A 15,351-nucleotide genomic window follows, 5' to 3' on the forward strand; every position below is an offset into this window, starting at 1 on the left:
GTGAACCTTCTGGTTGGTTTAGCAATGTCTGCCACATATCCCAGCAGAGCTGAAAGGGGGCTGGGTTTCACTGCTGCCCCCACCATGCGAGAAAGACAGGAAAACACCCCACCACCCCCAAGTAGCGTGCAATGGTGGAACAGGACCACATCATGTGAGCAAAGTCTGCCTCAGGTGCCTGCCATTTGGGACAGGAGTGCAAACGGATGCTGTCCATTCCAGAAAGCACCACCGGGGTGACATACACTTGTTGAAGGAATTTACAATGAATTAGGCAATGGCGGCTGTTCGGTGATATGCGGTGTGTTTGCATGCAGCACACATTTTATCAGAGATGGGCTGTCCCAAGTCAGCCTCCCAGCAACTACAGAGCCTAGAATCATGTGTAGGGAGAAGTCCCAGGTACGCCGTATACATCCGGGAGAGCAACCTGGTGCCATCTGTGTTGTGAATTAACAGCATGGGGTGGGGAATTCCTATGGTGCCAGTGGATAAGTAGGAATCAGAGTGTGCAGAGTGCTTTGTAATCGACTAAGAACAAAGTGGTCCATAGTGGTTGCTGCCGTAAAGCGAGTATCCTCCGTTCTAGAAAAGATGTGCCCCATGATGTGCAATGAGAGGGCTGTCAAAGTACGTTTAACTAGGTTCTCGCCTGTAAGTGGGAGCAATGTGTTATCGGCCAAGGCCAGTGTAGATGAATACAGGCATCCTCCATGGAGCATGCGGGCAAGCCTGCGCCAGGCACAGCACACAGTGGAGACCATCTGTATATCTTTGGTGGCCAAGGGGTACTCCTGTGGAAGCACTGTGCGTAACTGCATGGGGAACACAAGAGCTCTCTCAGGAATATTATATTGTAAGTGCAAGCACGCATTGGGGTGATACTAGTGGAAGGAGAAACTACCAGGTAATACAAATGAAAATGGGGCAGTACAAAGCCACCCCTTTCATAGGGAAGCACCAACGTGTTGCATAGAATCCATACACCCTTATCCACTCAGATAAGTCATGTCAAAAGTTGCTGTAGAGTAGCGAAAAAGGAATTCATCAAAGGGTTAGGGATGTTCACAAAGAGATATAAAAAGCGGGCAATTACAAGTTTGAATTTGGCATTTTTTTGTGCCTCTGTCATTTAGGGCCGTATTTATACTCCGTTTGCGCCGAATTTGCGTCGTTTTTTTCGACGCAAATTCGACGCTAAACTAACGCCAACTAACGCCATATTTATACTATGGCGTTAGAGGCGAATAGCGCCAAAGTTCCCGGAATGTGCGTCATTTTTTAGCGTGAACCCCTTCCTTGCGTTAATGATATGCAAGGGAGGCGTTCCCGTCTAAAAAATGACTCCCAGGCCTTTACGTGGTATTTATACTCCCGGGCAAAAGAGACGCCCGGGAGTGGGCGTGGCTAAAAACGGCGCATTTGCGCCGCTTTTTAACGCCTGGGTCAGGCATGGCGTTAAGGGACAAGTGGGCTCAAAATGAGCCCAGAGTGCCCTCCCCTGCCCCCAGGGACCCCCCCTGCCACCCTTGCCCACCCCAGGAGGACACCCAAGGCTGGAGGGACCCACCCCAGGGACATTCAGGTAAGTATTTTTTTTTTTTTTTTTAATAATTTTTTTTGGCATAGGGGGGCCTGATTTGTGCCCCCCTACATGCCACTATGCCCAATGACCATGCCCAGGGGACAGAAGTCCCCTGGGCATGGCCATTGGGCAAGGGGGCATGACTCCTATCTTTACAATGATAGGAGTCATGTTGATGGGGGATGGGCGTCGAAAATAAATGGCGCAAGTCGGGTTACGACGATTTTTTCGACGTAACCTGACTTGCCCCATTTTAAGACGCCCATGCGCCATTTTCCCCCTACGCCGGCGCTGCCTGGTGTACGTGGTTTTTCTCGCGCACACCAGGCAGCGCCGGTCTGCTTGCGCCGGCTAACGCCATTCAATAAATACGGCGCCCGCATGGCGCTTCAGAATGGCGTTAGCCGGCGCAAAACTTTTTGACGCTAAACTGCGTTAGCGCAGTTTAGCGTCAAAAAGTATAAATATGGGCCTTAGTGCCTGTTGCCTATATCTGGGTCACATGACAGGGTATAACTGACAATTGAGCTTTGTGTATTCCTCCCAGACTGCCACACACAAAAGGGAGCTTAGAGGAGCCTGCATGGGCCATAACTGGCAGGGTGGGAAGGAGGAATTGGGGACAGCCCACTTACATTTGAATAGCCTGTGTCCTTCCTCCGCACAATGGACTGCATACCCCCTGTAGTTAGTATGGAGCCAGGAAAGGGAGGGCAGGATGCCTGGAGACCTCAATGGGAAACCTCAAGAAGTGTATCCCCCATTTCAAAAGGCACAACTAGGTATAAATACTGGACCTCAGATACCACATCTACAGTACAGCTTTGGACCTGTGGATACTCTGCCAGGAAGAAGAACTGCTGAGCTGCTGAAGGACTGCCACTCTGCCAGACTGCTGCCCTGCTGAAAGACTGCATTGTGGTGCTGCAGCCTTGCTGATCTGCTGCTCTTTTTCCTGGATAGGAAGGAGTGAAGCTGCATCTCTTGAACGCAGAACCTCAGAGTGACTCCAAGGGCTAGTTGGGTGGCAACAGACACAGACGGCTCCAAGAACCGTGACCTAGCACCTGGACTCTGCCACCTGTCTGTGAGTATACCCTGCCAAGTAGTGTTACCCCAGTCTTGGAACCTTGAAAGGATCCTACAGTACTCTGCCAGCCTCTGTGGATCCTGCAGATCCAACACATCTCCTCAGCTGCCCGGCACAACCACAAGCAGAACTGATGCATTACCGCTACTGCATGGATCAGAACTACCGCAAAGACCTGCATCACAGTCCGTCGTCACAATGGAACCGCAGCTTTATGACACATCTTCGGCACAGGTTTTGCGTTCCGCATCAATGGCACTTCAACGAAGACACTGAACTCTGCATCGCAACTACACAGCTTATTGCCTAAACTGTGCAGTGCATTCTGGACTTCGGACATCTCCTCATAACCCTGATCAATGGGATCCTTGACAACAACACAGGACCTCCTTCACAGCCTCGCCCCATTTTGGAACCAACTGATGCACAATGCATTTGTAACGTGGATCCTCGCCACTCCCCGGAAACCATGATTTAAGATTCTTTGTTCGGTGGGCCTAATTGGGTCCCTGTAGTTGGCCCATTGCAGTCAGGCTGAACTTGAGACTATAGTTGGTGCATTCCACCTTCTAGTACCATTTTCCACTAAAAACCTCAAAATTGAATATCTCTGGTTCTACTAATTGGATTTTTATCATTTTTGGTCTTGTTTTATTTATTAAAAATTCTCTATTTTCTGACTGTTGTGGGCTCCTTGTGTGGTGTGATTTTACTGAGTTGCTGTTTGAAGTGTTACACAAATACTTTACACATTGGCTCTGAGTTAAGTCTGACTCCTCTGTGCCAAGCTACTGCAGGGCAATACACAGGTTATTTTAGGGTTTGCTTGTGACTTCACCCTGAGAAAATTTGTGGTTGTTGCTTAAAAAGTGTTTTCACCCCCTCAACCAGTAGCCTCATTTCTTACAGAAACATTCTCTGAATCCAATGACATGGATAATATGGAATCTCCATCCACAGAAGACGTCATGTCCTCCTGATACAGGCGTTCAAGAAAGAAATGGGCTGTTTTGAGATATTATCTTAATAAATCACAATTGGTGCTGAGTAACATGCTGTAGTAAGCTGAAATAGGTGTGAATCAATTGGATCTTGCAATGGCAGAAGGCATCCATGAGAGGGAGGAATTGCCGGTTTAGGTTTTGGAGTACGGTCCACCATGAGAGGCAGAATCAAGAGCTCCTTGACAGGATGGACGATAGAGAGAATAGGTCCTGAAATAACCTGGTAATCAGGGGCGTCCCAAATATGATCCAGAATTCAGAGTTGGAGTTCATTCAAGGACTGTTCCATACTCTCTTGCAGCTCCAAGATGATTTAATTGTTCCTGTGGACATCTTCCTTTCAAACTATACTAACCACCAAATGAACAATCGCCTGAAACCACGAACACTGGCTCAACTTATCAAACTCAAGATGGAGACCCTATGATCATCATCCAAAGAAGAAATGGTAATCTATAAGTGTGCCTCAATCTTCCTATTTCAGGATATATCAACAATGACTCTAGTGGAATGGAAATCCCTTAAGGTAGCAATTGACTATCAATAATCAAAACAGATACCTTATAGGAGGGGATACCTATAAAATTTATATTTCCAGATAAAAGATAAACCACACTCAATAGCCACCAGATACGAGGGAGTCAAATTGTTGAACCTTAAACCTGTTTGGGAGAGGAAAGAGGATTCGCCAATGACCATCGACAAGAATGGCAATCACAAAAGTATAAAAGAGCAAGCAACGGGAAGAACAAAAATGACAGCTGGGTGACAAGCAGAGACTGAGATGCACTAGGAGATCACCTGATTGTTGAATGGATCAATGGTGGTTCCCTGAACTCTTTCTGATGTACTTCTTAATGTCAATTGTGGAGTCAGAAACCCCATCTACTACAGGTCTAGTACATGCTGATATTTTAGCCTGACGTAAATGTGTTTCACCTTCACTTGACTCAACTCATTTCTAATGCTTTTGTCTATGTTCTATTTCATTCTGCTTGTGCCCCGGGGATTTGGTGTTCCAGTTTTACCATGTGACTGCAGGATTCATACTATGATTCATTGATCATTAAATGCAATGATTTGATGCAAAGAGAATCTCAGCATTGTTCAATTACATCATTGTGGTGTTGCCTGGGAGAAACCTGATATTTCCAGACTGCCTACCGAGCATGTGCCAAATATGATATGGGGGATTGGTTTTACTTACACATAAAATTATATAGTTTATGCTTTTTTAAAGCTTGAATTATCCCCGGCTGGGAGTGTTGCTAGTTTTTCATGTTGATTTAAGTTGCGTCTGTGTTTAGACCATGATTACTTCAGAATATGTTTCGCAAGGATGCTCGTGCATGCATCTTGCTTGTGTCTTGGGATAAACTGTTGGAGAAATTGTTGGGCTCTGTAAGCGTGTACGAGGAGCTTCAGGTTGATCCTCTTCTCGACGAGGAGCCAGTGGAGATCTCTCAGGTGTCCTGTGATGTGTTCCCGGCGGGGGATGTTCAGGATAAGTATGGCAGAGGTGTTTTGGGTTTGTTATTGCTTGCCCAGGTTCTTCTTGGTGGTTCCGGCATAGAGGGCGTTGCCATAGTCAAGTCTGGCTGTGACTGGGGCATGTGTCACGGTCTTGCGGCAGTCGCTTGGGATTCATCTGAAGATCTTCCAGAGGAGTCGGAGGATGTGTATACAGGTGGAGGCAACGGAGTTCACCTGTCTTGTCATGGTGGGCGCTGAGTCGAGGACACTGCCAAGGTTGCATGCATGCGCAGTAGGTGTGGGGGTGGCCAAGTGTGGAAGGCCACCAGGAGTCATCCCAGGCTGAGGAGGAGGGTCCCAGGATGAAGATCTCGGCCTTGTCGGAGTTTAGCTTAAGGCGGCGACTGCTTCCATCCCGTCTTGGAAGTTCTTCTTGGCCGTTGTGGGGTTTTTGGCCAGGGAGATGATCAGCTGAGTGTCATTGGCGTGGGAGACGATGTTCAATCCATAGGCCTCCACAATTAGGCCTACACAGTCCAATGAGGTGTCAAACTGGGGTGAAATATGCATGCCTAGTTTAAATATGGTCCAAAGAACTTATGTGTATATCTTATGGGTCATCCAGAATTGTTCTATTCTCTGCCTCCACTCAGAATCAGATTACAGAGGTTCTATGTTCCTGCTGGGCCAAGTTAAATAGTCTGCTCTAAAGCAGAGGGAACAAAGGCCTCACCACACAAGGAAAATCTACATCTGGTAATCAGCTGTCACACTGCACCTTGGTTGGGACAGCCCAGGCCCAGTGAACAAAAGAGGAAGCCAAGACATTTGGAGGCAACACAGGATGGGGTTTTGGTGGGAAAGTCCCTGGCAGTGATGTCAGGTAGGGGTGGAACTGAGAACCTCAGAGGAGCTCTGCACATAGACAACTTGATGCCTCGGGTGGACAGGGGTGGAGGGATGATGTGGCATCCTGGGATTGTCCAAGGGGGGGGTCTGGCATCTAGAACTTTCCACTCACACTTAAAAAACACTGCACAAGGAAGAGACAGCATAACCCTAGACCTGGATGGTGACAGCGACAAAACCAAGGACAGTAAGAAAGACAAGCCACCTGATGCCCTGATAACCTAAGAGCTCTGTCTGCAGCTGCCCCCAGAACTAGATGGGTCTCTCTAGGGCCAGTGATCCTGGACCCTACGGACCCCCTGAGGACCAGATGGGGAAAGACCAGACTTTTGTGCCCCAGCAGGAGGAGAGGAGCACCAAGAAAAGGAGAAAACAGGTGCAGGGAGACTGCAAAACCAGATCCCTGAAGGGTGCACCATTTGTTAGGCCATGGTACTGGCTCAAACTGCTGCAGGTGTCAAGGGCTCACCACTAGGAGCAAAAGGAGCCCCAGATCAGGAAATCTGGCCCAACAAGACCAGAGATATGCCCATTAAAGATTAGGGTTAGGCAGCACGTTTCCGTCCACCTGTGGAATTGGAGGAATTTGGTGTCTGCACGTTACCCTTGTAATGCCGAGTTACGGACGAATTCTGCCAATCGTCTTGTGGCTGATTTTTTTTCTCAAGAGGCTCCAAAATGCATAAGCAAGAGTTGCATCCCCTAATGCCATTTTCTAATATAGGCAGTCACTGTCAGAGGGCTGCTTCTTTATTAGATTTGCTGCCAATTGAGTAGATTTTCTATTCGAGTGCCAGCAAAATCAAATTGAATGGCTGCGTGATCTTGTGTACAGCATGGTGCCATTCGCACTGATTTTTCAGCAGTGCTCGCAGTACTGGTGCTCAACTGCAGTGCTAGCAGAGAGAAGCATATTTTCCACCCACTGGTAGAACCCCGTGAAATCTCGTGGAGTTTTATGCAACTTCATGAGATTCCATGGAGTAAAACTCAGCAAGGTCTGCCCACCTCTCTTTAAAATCTTGACTTTTGACCCCTTTTGCTGAAATCGTGCTCTACCGCAGGTTCTCAAGAAATCTCCAGCATGGGCCAGAGCCCGGGGTCGGTGCAAAGGTTTTAGTTATTAAATTGCTCAGGAAGGGGATTCATGCATGCAGCTCCCATTATGGGCCTAGAGCCTCATACCAGGGCAAAGGCACCATTGAATGGGCCCTGGGACTCCATCACCAGACCCACAGTGCAACAGGAAGCGAGGGTGAGTGCTGCTGTGCTCCCTCACTCAGTGTCCAGGGGATGTTCTGCTCCTGTATCCAGGGGCATTGGGATGCTGACATCAGTGTCCCCATCCTGCTCACTTGGAGCTGGTAGGGAGAATATAGATGCCAGCTTTTGCAATGGCAATCAGCAGTGCCAGCCAGGCGGGAAGCCTGCTGCAACAGCTTGGAAAGGCTTGCTGTACTGCCAACACAGTGAGCAACCAGGTGTCCGGTGGGCACTGACATCCAGGATCTTAAAAGGAAACAGAAACAAAAAATAACATGCTGCACAAAGCCAACCTACCAGGTACGTCGTCCAGGAAGCTACTCATAAAATATCCATGTGCCCGGTATGGAACACCACCTAATGCCCTCCGAGGGCTCCCAGTGGCACATTTCTTTTCCCTTATGGTTCCTCAGGGAGGGGCAGATGCACCACCAATGCTGGCAAGGAAGTGTATGGGTGCTGCAGGAGCATAGCAGCCCCACATGGTTAACTTTAGAAAATTACCAGCACATCTGTTAGGTTCTCGAATGGAAGACCTGCAGAGACTTTCATCATTACTTAATCACTCTAGGCTGGAACTTTTGCTCCACAGTTTGGGAGTACAGGGCCTTTAGGGGTTGGAAGTTTGGCTGCATTGTATGGTGCATAAATGTGCAAAAGAAAGACTCAGACACATTATGCTGATTTTCAATGCTTTATTGAGAATATATATTCCTGACAGTGACTTTTGATAAACATTGCAAAGCTATTATTGACAATGATGATTGCATTTAAACATGATTCTAGATGGTTATTTTTACATGTGGTTATTGATCTTATAATGTGGTGAGCCTTTAGCAAAAATTATGCTTGCCCTTTATATTGTGTGGTGACCCTTGCAAAGTCAATAGGTCTGTGTCATTGAAGAGGACCCCCCTTATATTGTAATGCTCTATCTGGTATAAGGATATTGTGATTATGGGGTCATGACCCACTAGAGGTCAAATGTGATTTCACAATGTCACCAACAGTGTTTCCACCTACCTCAAGTATATATTTGTAAATTAGTATGTAGCAAAAACCACAGACTGCTCAATCATTTATTGAGTGTTATTGCATGCCAACAACTTGGGATTGCTGGCCCACACCACCCACTCTAAGTAGGCCTTGGACTGCTCTGCTTCACTACCCTGAGAGAGTCAGGTGCTACACTGGTGTGCTTGGGTCTCAGTGAGGAGATAATTGTGGAATTATTACTTGTGAAGGGCTCACATTCTGCACAACTAATAAACCAATTTATCACAATGACATATTGTTCCTAGCTGTGACCATGCAGGTCACAATTCCCTGGAGTGTGTGTCTGTAAATTCCAGTTCTCTCAGTCACTCATCTAATGATAACATTCTCTCTCTCTAATTCCTTTTTGACCATAAAGGTTATTCTAATACAATGCTCTAGTCACCACCCCTTGAATGTTGCCAATTCAACAAATGTAAAAGTTGATCACTAAATATGAATGACATTTTCACACTTTTGGTTGTTTGTATCTCATGTGACGGTTGTCAGAAGAGTTGGCCTTTAACAGTACCTCAATTAAAATTGCTCACACAACAATTTTTTTTATCACATTTATATTTTGAACCCCAATTTGATTTAAAATTTGTTCTGTATCAGAGCACTGATACTGCACTCCACCCCAGCATGTTCTTATCTTGTTAACCACCCCAAATGAGCAAGAAAATCTAACAACATCCACTTCTGGTGTGCAACACTCTTCCATGTCAAGGTCCTGTGCAATTCTTTGCTGCCACACTGGCACTCCTGATTTCCAAGTAAAGGAGCTGTTCCATGGCTCTTTATTGACCAAGGTGCAGCATTGATTTTGAGCAGGTACCAATTTTCTTTTATGGAGCCACAGGGGATGGCTTGCTTTTCATTAATGCTGCATTTCAACTTCTCCTTACTGAGACAAATATTGCCATGCGTTCTACAGGTCTTGCAACAGCCTTTCAGATCATCTGTTTGTACCCACATGGCCCAAGAGCTTCCACTGTACTCATCCTATCTTGTGTTGCTGTCAGCTATGATTTCATCAGTCATTATCTTCCTTCTTTGGCTCTGCATGTGTTTTCATATTAGGATTCAACTGGGTCCTAGCTCGTCATAGTTTCACTCCAATACCATTGTATGTTCATGTTTTTTGTACATTTCTTTATGCAATGGAACCCTGGGTTTGGTAAATAGATCATTAACAGTTTCAGAAGAAAGGAAGGATATGTAAAGTTTGGTCTTTGACTTCATTCCTGAGCATTATTACATAGACAGTTTAAACAAATCTCTATGGTAATAGGGCACTGTGCAGATCATTAAACTACATCTGCTTATCTTGGGATCTGGGAAGATCAGTGGCTGGCAGATACTCAAAGATGTTCTTTAGCAATATTTGCAATAGTTACATTTGAAGTTTGACCTGCATCAGAAAACACTATTCACCATAAAAAGGACCATCTCTGTGTAGTAGCAATCAGCATTCCTTCTCATGGGAATGAAATGGAAAAGTTGTGATTTCCTGAGCCATTAGGTTCTACTGGCATAGAGCTGCTTATCAGAGTGCACCTGATAGCTTCAGGTGGCACAATGGGTGCCTATGTCATACTGAGAAGTACCTCCACAGCCCAGCATGAATAGCAATATTGCCAAGAATCCAAAAAAGCTGTTTTCCTCCCAAAGACATCCAACTAGTTCAACAAATGGTAATAAGGAGTTGTTTGATTCAAGCAATTAAGGCCCATATTTATACTTTTTTAGCACCACACTTACGCCTATTTTAGACGCAAAAACGGTGCAAACTTACAAAATACAATTGTATTTTGCAAGTTTGCGCCACTGTTGTGTCAGACAATTACGCAAATGCAGCGCTAAAAAAGTATAAATATGGGCCTAAATGTAATGAAGTGTGCTTTTTTAGAATCATCATCTCGGGTGCCAGTGCATGACAATACCACCTATTATGTGTTTTCAAATAATTAGTGCAAGGATCATTTTCAGATTTATCAATTTGGGCACCCGCATTCTGTGTGTTAGTATGAACTCACAACTGTATGTAGTTGTGCTACCATGGCTACAGAAATAAATGAAAACAGACAGTTTAGATTTAGTCTGAATACCATCAGCACTAATCCATGGGATGGAAACCCAGGGTGGCCACTACTAATGTCTGATTTCATTCCGAACATTTCTGTTTCCTTGTCTAAGCCAAGTGTATGTTTCCTCCTATTTCAGTGCCAGTATCATCTGTCTGAGTGTCTTTCTTTCTGTGTTGCCATGTATGTATCTTACTTTATCTTTGCCTTCTTGCTCTTTGAGTTATATTGCTTCAATGTCAGTGTCTTCCTTCATCTTTTTCATGTATCATCTCCATGTAGAAATTGAATGTCCATGAGACAGTCAATTCCTCAAACACGGTTTGCATATCATCTTGACCTGAATTTCCAGCACCTACCTGACGCACAACCCAACCAAGAAAGAATTCCTTCTATTTGCCAGTAACAAGAAACAACTTGTTAAAGTGGCATGGAACTTGATGTCTCCGAATCCAGAATTTCACAAATGCAATATCACTTGGATCCACCCTGGACACCAGTCCCGCTCTCAAATACATTACAAAAAAAAAAAAAACACAAATGGCCTTGTTACAGCTTTTTCTTCTAAAGAAAGCCAAACAATTTCTTTAAGGAAGCAATTTCTGAACTCACAGTCTTGTATCTGGATGGTAATTAAACCCTCCTCTATGGCTGAGATTATTTCAAGGGTTCCATATATCACTTTTTTGTATACTTACTGTGTCGCCCAAAGTGGAACAGGTAAGTCTATACCTGGTTGAAGAGCCCTAACTATGGCAAAATCAGTCCTAGGTTGCTTGTGGTCCAGTTAAGGGTAGACCTGGCCTGACAGTTCGAGCTGGAATTTTTCCATTGGAGCTTGGTCAAGAGTGATTTGGATATGGCTGGTTCATACTCAGCTGGCATGGTGTGCAAAGTAACGATGGACTGGGATGTGGCACAAGTAATTACTAGTGGCTGAGGTTAATTCAAGCATTCTATCCATCCATCACTTTTTTGTATACTTTGGTGTGTCACCCGGAGTGGTACAGGCATTGATCTCGGCTTACTATGTTACTGGAACCAAGCTATACCTGGCTGAGCAGCCCTAATCTGGGTGAAACCAGTCCTAGGTTGCTTGTGTTCTGGGTTAGGGAGAACCTGGCTTGACAATTTGGAGTGGACTGTTCCCACTGCAGCAGGGTCAAGAAGATTTGCATATATCTGGATCCAAACTGAGGTGGCATGGTGGGCAAAAAGCGACTGGGATGCGGCTCAAACGAATGCTAATGGCTGAGATTAATTGAAGCATTTCATCTATCACCTTGTTGTAGTTCCAGATAAGATGTCATGCTCTTTCAATTGATGCTGTTCCTGCTCAGCCAATGGGCCCCAAAGTCTGTCTCTCCAATGCCAGAAATTGTAACCTTATAACTCTCAGGAGAAGGGTGACATGCACAGCACATGACATGGGGGTAATAAGGCGCAATGAGCAGCAGCACAAGATAAAGTCTGAAATTGCTGGCATGGCTTCAGTATTGTAAGACAGGGTTCTGTGTATGGTACCAAAATGTCTCCCTTGTCACAACACATGGTGCAGATCAGTACTCATAACTACAAACCTGACATTCCACAGTGCTGCCCCACATAACCTACTGCCACCAGCCACTTCAGCCTGCCACCACATTTGGGTTTATGTTTTCTGGCTTCTCTGGAAGCAGGAACACAATAGCATGAAGGAACTGGGATGGCAGGTAGGTAGTGGGGCTGTTTAGATCATTGAGAGACTATATTGGCCAACTGAGGTTTTACCAGCATATGTGGAGGCTGCACTGAGCGTTCGAGATAGCACTGGTATTTGTGGTCCTAAATATGCCACCATATGGCAGCTATAGGGGCTGAAATTGATATCTGGTGCTAAACCTGGGCCTTCGTACCCTATACTGTATGTTTTTGGGCTGCTATTGAGGTTAAGCCTGCACATGGAACAATTGCACTCGACATCTGAGTCTACACATGCACTTGGTGAGTGCACAAAGTATTTGAGGCTGTAAGTACCTAATTGGAAAGCTGCATAGGGCTTTTGCAGTCACAACTGTGCATGGAAAGGCTATTTTGGGCATACAGAGGCTACAAAGGTCCATTCACTGTATATGCACAAGGGAAGACTACATTCAGTATTTGAGGTTCTAACTAGATGAGAGGGCTCTTTTGAGCATATAAAGCTAAACATGCAAATGAAGGGGACGTTCTGGTCATTAAAGTGTCTACATACACATTTGGAGGCTTACTGCCTGATGCATAGGAAATTGCACTGTGAAATCATACCTGGTCATGTTGAGGCTATTGCGTATATTTGAGGCTAACCCGGAGTATATAAAGTATGCACTGTACAATGTACCAGGAGATGATGTAATAGACTTATGAAGCTAAACCTGCACATTGGGAGGCTTGAATAGGCATATGAGAGAAAGTGAGCTTTGAGACTATATTAAGTGTTATGGGACTGCAACAGGGAAATGGTTGTGGCCTAACATGGGAGGCTGTGCATGTCCCTCTGTGACTGTAGCTGGGCAGTTAAGTCTGTGTTTGAGCTTTTAAACCTGTTATTGTGTATTTGGGGGTAATCCCTGAGCATCTGAAGGTATGGCTGTTTGCATGGACATATTATTGTTATGCCTAAACATCTAAAGGTTGTGCCTGGGATAGTTGAAGATTCGCCGTACTGTTTGAGGTTGTTTCTGTGCATTATGACCTATGCTCCAGCACCTATTTCAGTGTATGGGCAGCTGGGGAAATACTTGGACCCATAGTTATACTTTCTTAGCGCTGCATTTGCGGCATTTTTTGACGCAAAAGCGGCGCAAACGTGCAAAATACAATTGTATTTTGTAAGTTTGCGCCCTTTTTGCGTCAAAAAGCGTCGCAAATGCGGCGCTAAAAAAGTATAAATATGGGCCTTGGTATTTAAAGTATGCCTGAACATGCCTATATATTTCTGCCTGTAACTAGGCATTTGGGACTTTATCTTGTCATTTGTGGCTGTGTATGTGAGGATACTTCACGGCGTCTGAAATCACACTTGGTCATTATAAGCTGCATTGGACATCAGAGGTTGTTTTAGAGTAGAGCACATGGTGACTATCTCGGAAAGGGCTAACTGCATTGTTGCGAAGAGCCACACTGGCCTGCATTCCAATAATATATTTATTGACCAGAGGATCACGAAGGGAAACAGCTTCTAGTAATATGTCCTACTTCAACTGTGTCGCAATGAACAGCCTATCCACTTGAAATTATACATTCCACGAATGCCAGCTAGTCTGGCAATCCGTGTACATAAGCAACATAACACTCATACATAATAAAGTAGAGCTTTGTCCCTGTCGTATCGTCATCATGAAATACCAAAAATACTATATGGTTGATAACTAAAACAAATTCACTCTTGTTATTGTATTGACCTAGCCTTTTTAATTTTGGTTTGAGGTCAAAGGTCACCCAACAACAGTTCTTGTTTTCATTGTGGGTTAAAAATCATGCAGTGTAACTTCCTGTAACGTCATGAAAGAGGGGACGAAATGTTTATGATTTCACTTCTGTTGTGTCTCACGTTTCCCTTAACATGTCATAGAATATATAAAATAATTTGATCTGTTTACTTGTGTCCAATTATTGGTCACATTTTGACAAACTGTCCAGTATGTTTACAGAACATAAAACTTTGTGCATCCTTCCTCTACAAATATTGAAGTGAAGCATCATTTATATAAAAAATGAAAAATGCCTTATTATGTCTAGATGGGCAGACTACTGCACTACCATGAGTAGGGTAGCGTTCACGATCTCCACCATGCCGAGGAAGAACTATCCACCATATTTAGCGACTGGCAGGTGGGGCTGTATCTTCTGTGAAGGGAGCAGCTGTTTGCTTGGCAGCAGTGAAGTTTACCGAGCAAGCACCATGTTTAAAATGCCAACTCAGCAAACTTTATTTGTTTAGAGAAAAAATGTCGCCATCTCACAAAGCAGGAATTTGCTTACTCTAAAAAAATGTAAATGGCCCAACCAACACACAGGGAACAGGGGGCTCGGATGTCAGAAATGCACAGGCCAAATGAGTGACAGTAGTTCCTTACTTAATACAGTGGGACGCCAATCACTGTTCCCCTAAATCCCTGGTTTATAGTGTTACTCCAACTTTGCCTGACTCTGCATAAGGCCATGACGTCTCTTGACCATAGGTAACAGTGGCTCCATCTCACAGAAATAAAAATATGAATTAAACTTACCAACAGCTGGATCTGAATCATCGAATATAGGATTTTCGGTGTAACCATATTCATAATATATTTCTGAAAAATTAAACATTTCAGAAATTAGAAAAACAGCCTCCCAGATGCCAAAGACCAATTATTCTACAATACATTTAATCTTACTATGAATTCAATTTAAGGAACAGATTTTATTTGTCACTCCTCCACAGCAACCTCAGTTGTAATTGTCAGCACGTCAATATGCATGATTGAATTTATTCTCATCTGCCTGTTCACTTTCTTGCTCCTGAGATACATGATTGTAATAGTTTGCTTCACATTTCTGCCTTCGCCTTGCACTGTACTCAAACTCTTAACATGCAGATATATATCTTTACTTCATTATGAGGGCACTTAAATTGCCATTCTCTTCCCTTGTTTGCCATTTACAAGCCAAGAATTAGCAGTCACTCCAACCTACCTTCTCATCCTTCCCTTGAGAATAAGGATAAGCGTGAGCACCTCTCATGTGAGCAGCCACTCTCACTTTTGTTTTACTGAAATGCCTGCTGTTGCTGTACCTTACACCTCTTTGGTTACTGATGCGTTAAGATTGAGCTCGTGCATGGTAATGCAAAATCATAAACAGAGTCAACATAATATTTGTGTATGTAAACTTCATCACCTTAGA

General features: G+C 44.5%; 1 protein-coding gene across 1 annotated transcript in view; it reads right to left on the minus strand.

The window, feature by feature from the left end:
- LOC138293099 (complement factor H-like) overlaps nt 1-15,351 on the minus strand; it is a 639,206-nt gene that overhangs the window by 409,408 nt on the left and 214,447 nt on the right. The window contains exon 12 of the mRNA XM_069232111.1: nt 14,697-14,759. Within this exon, the coding sequence (XP_069088212.1) occupies nt 14,697-14,759 (63 nt within the window). The remainder of the gene's footprint in view (nt 1-14,696; nt 14,760-15,351) is intronic.

Source organism: Pleurodeles waltl, chromosome 4_2, assembly GCF_031143425.1.
Source record: "Pleurodeles waltl isolate 20211129_DDA chromosome 4_2, aPleWal1.hap1.20221129, whole genome shotgun sequence".
Lineage (NCBI taxonomy): Eukaryota > Metazoa > Chordata > Amphibia > Caudata > Salamandridae > Pleurodeles > Pleurodeles waltl.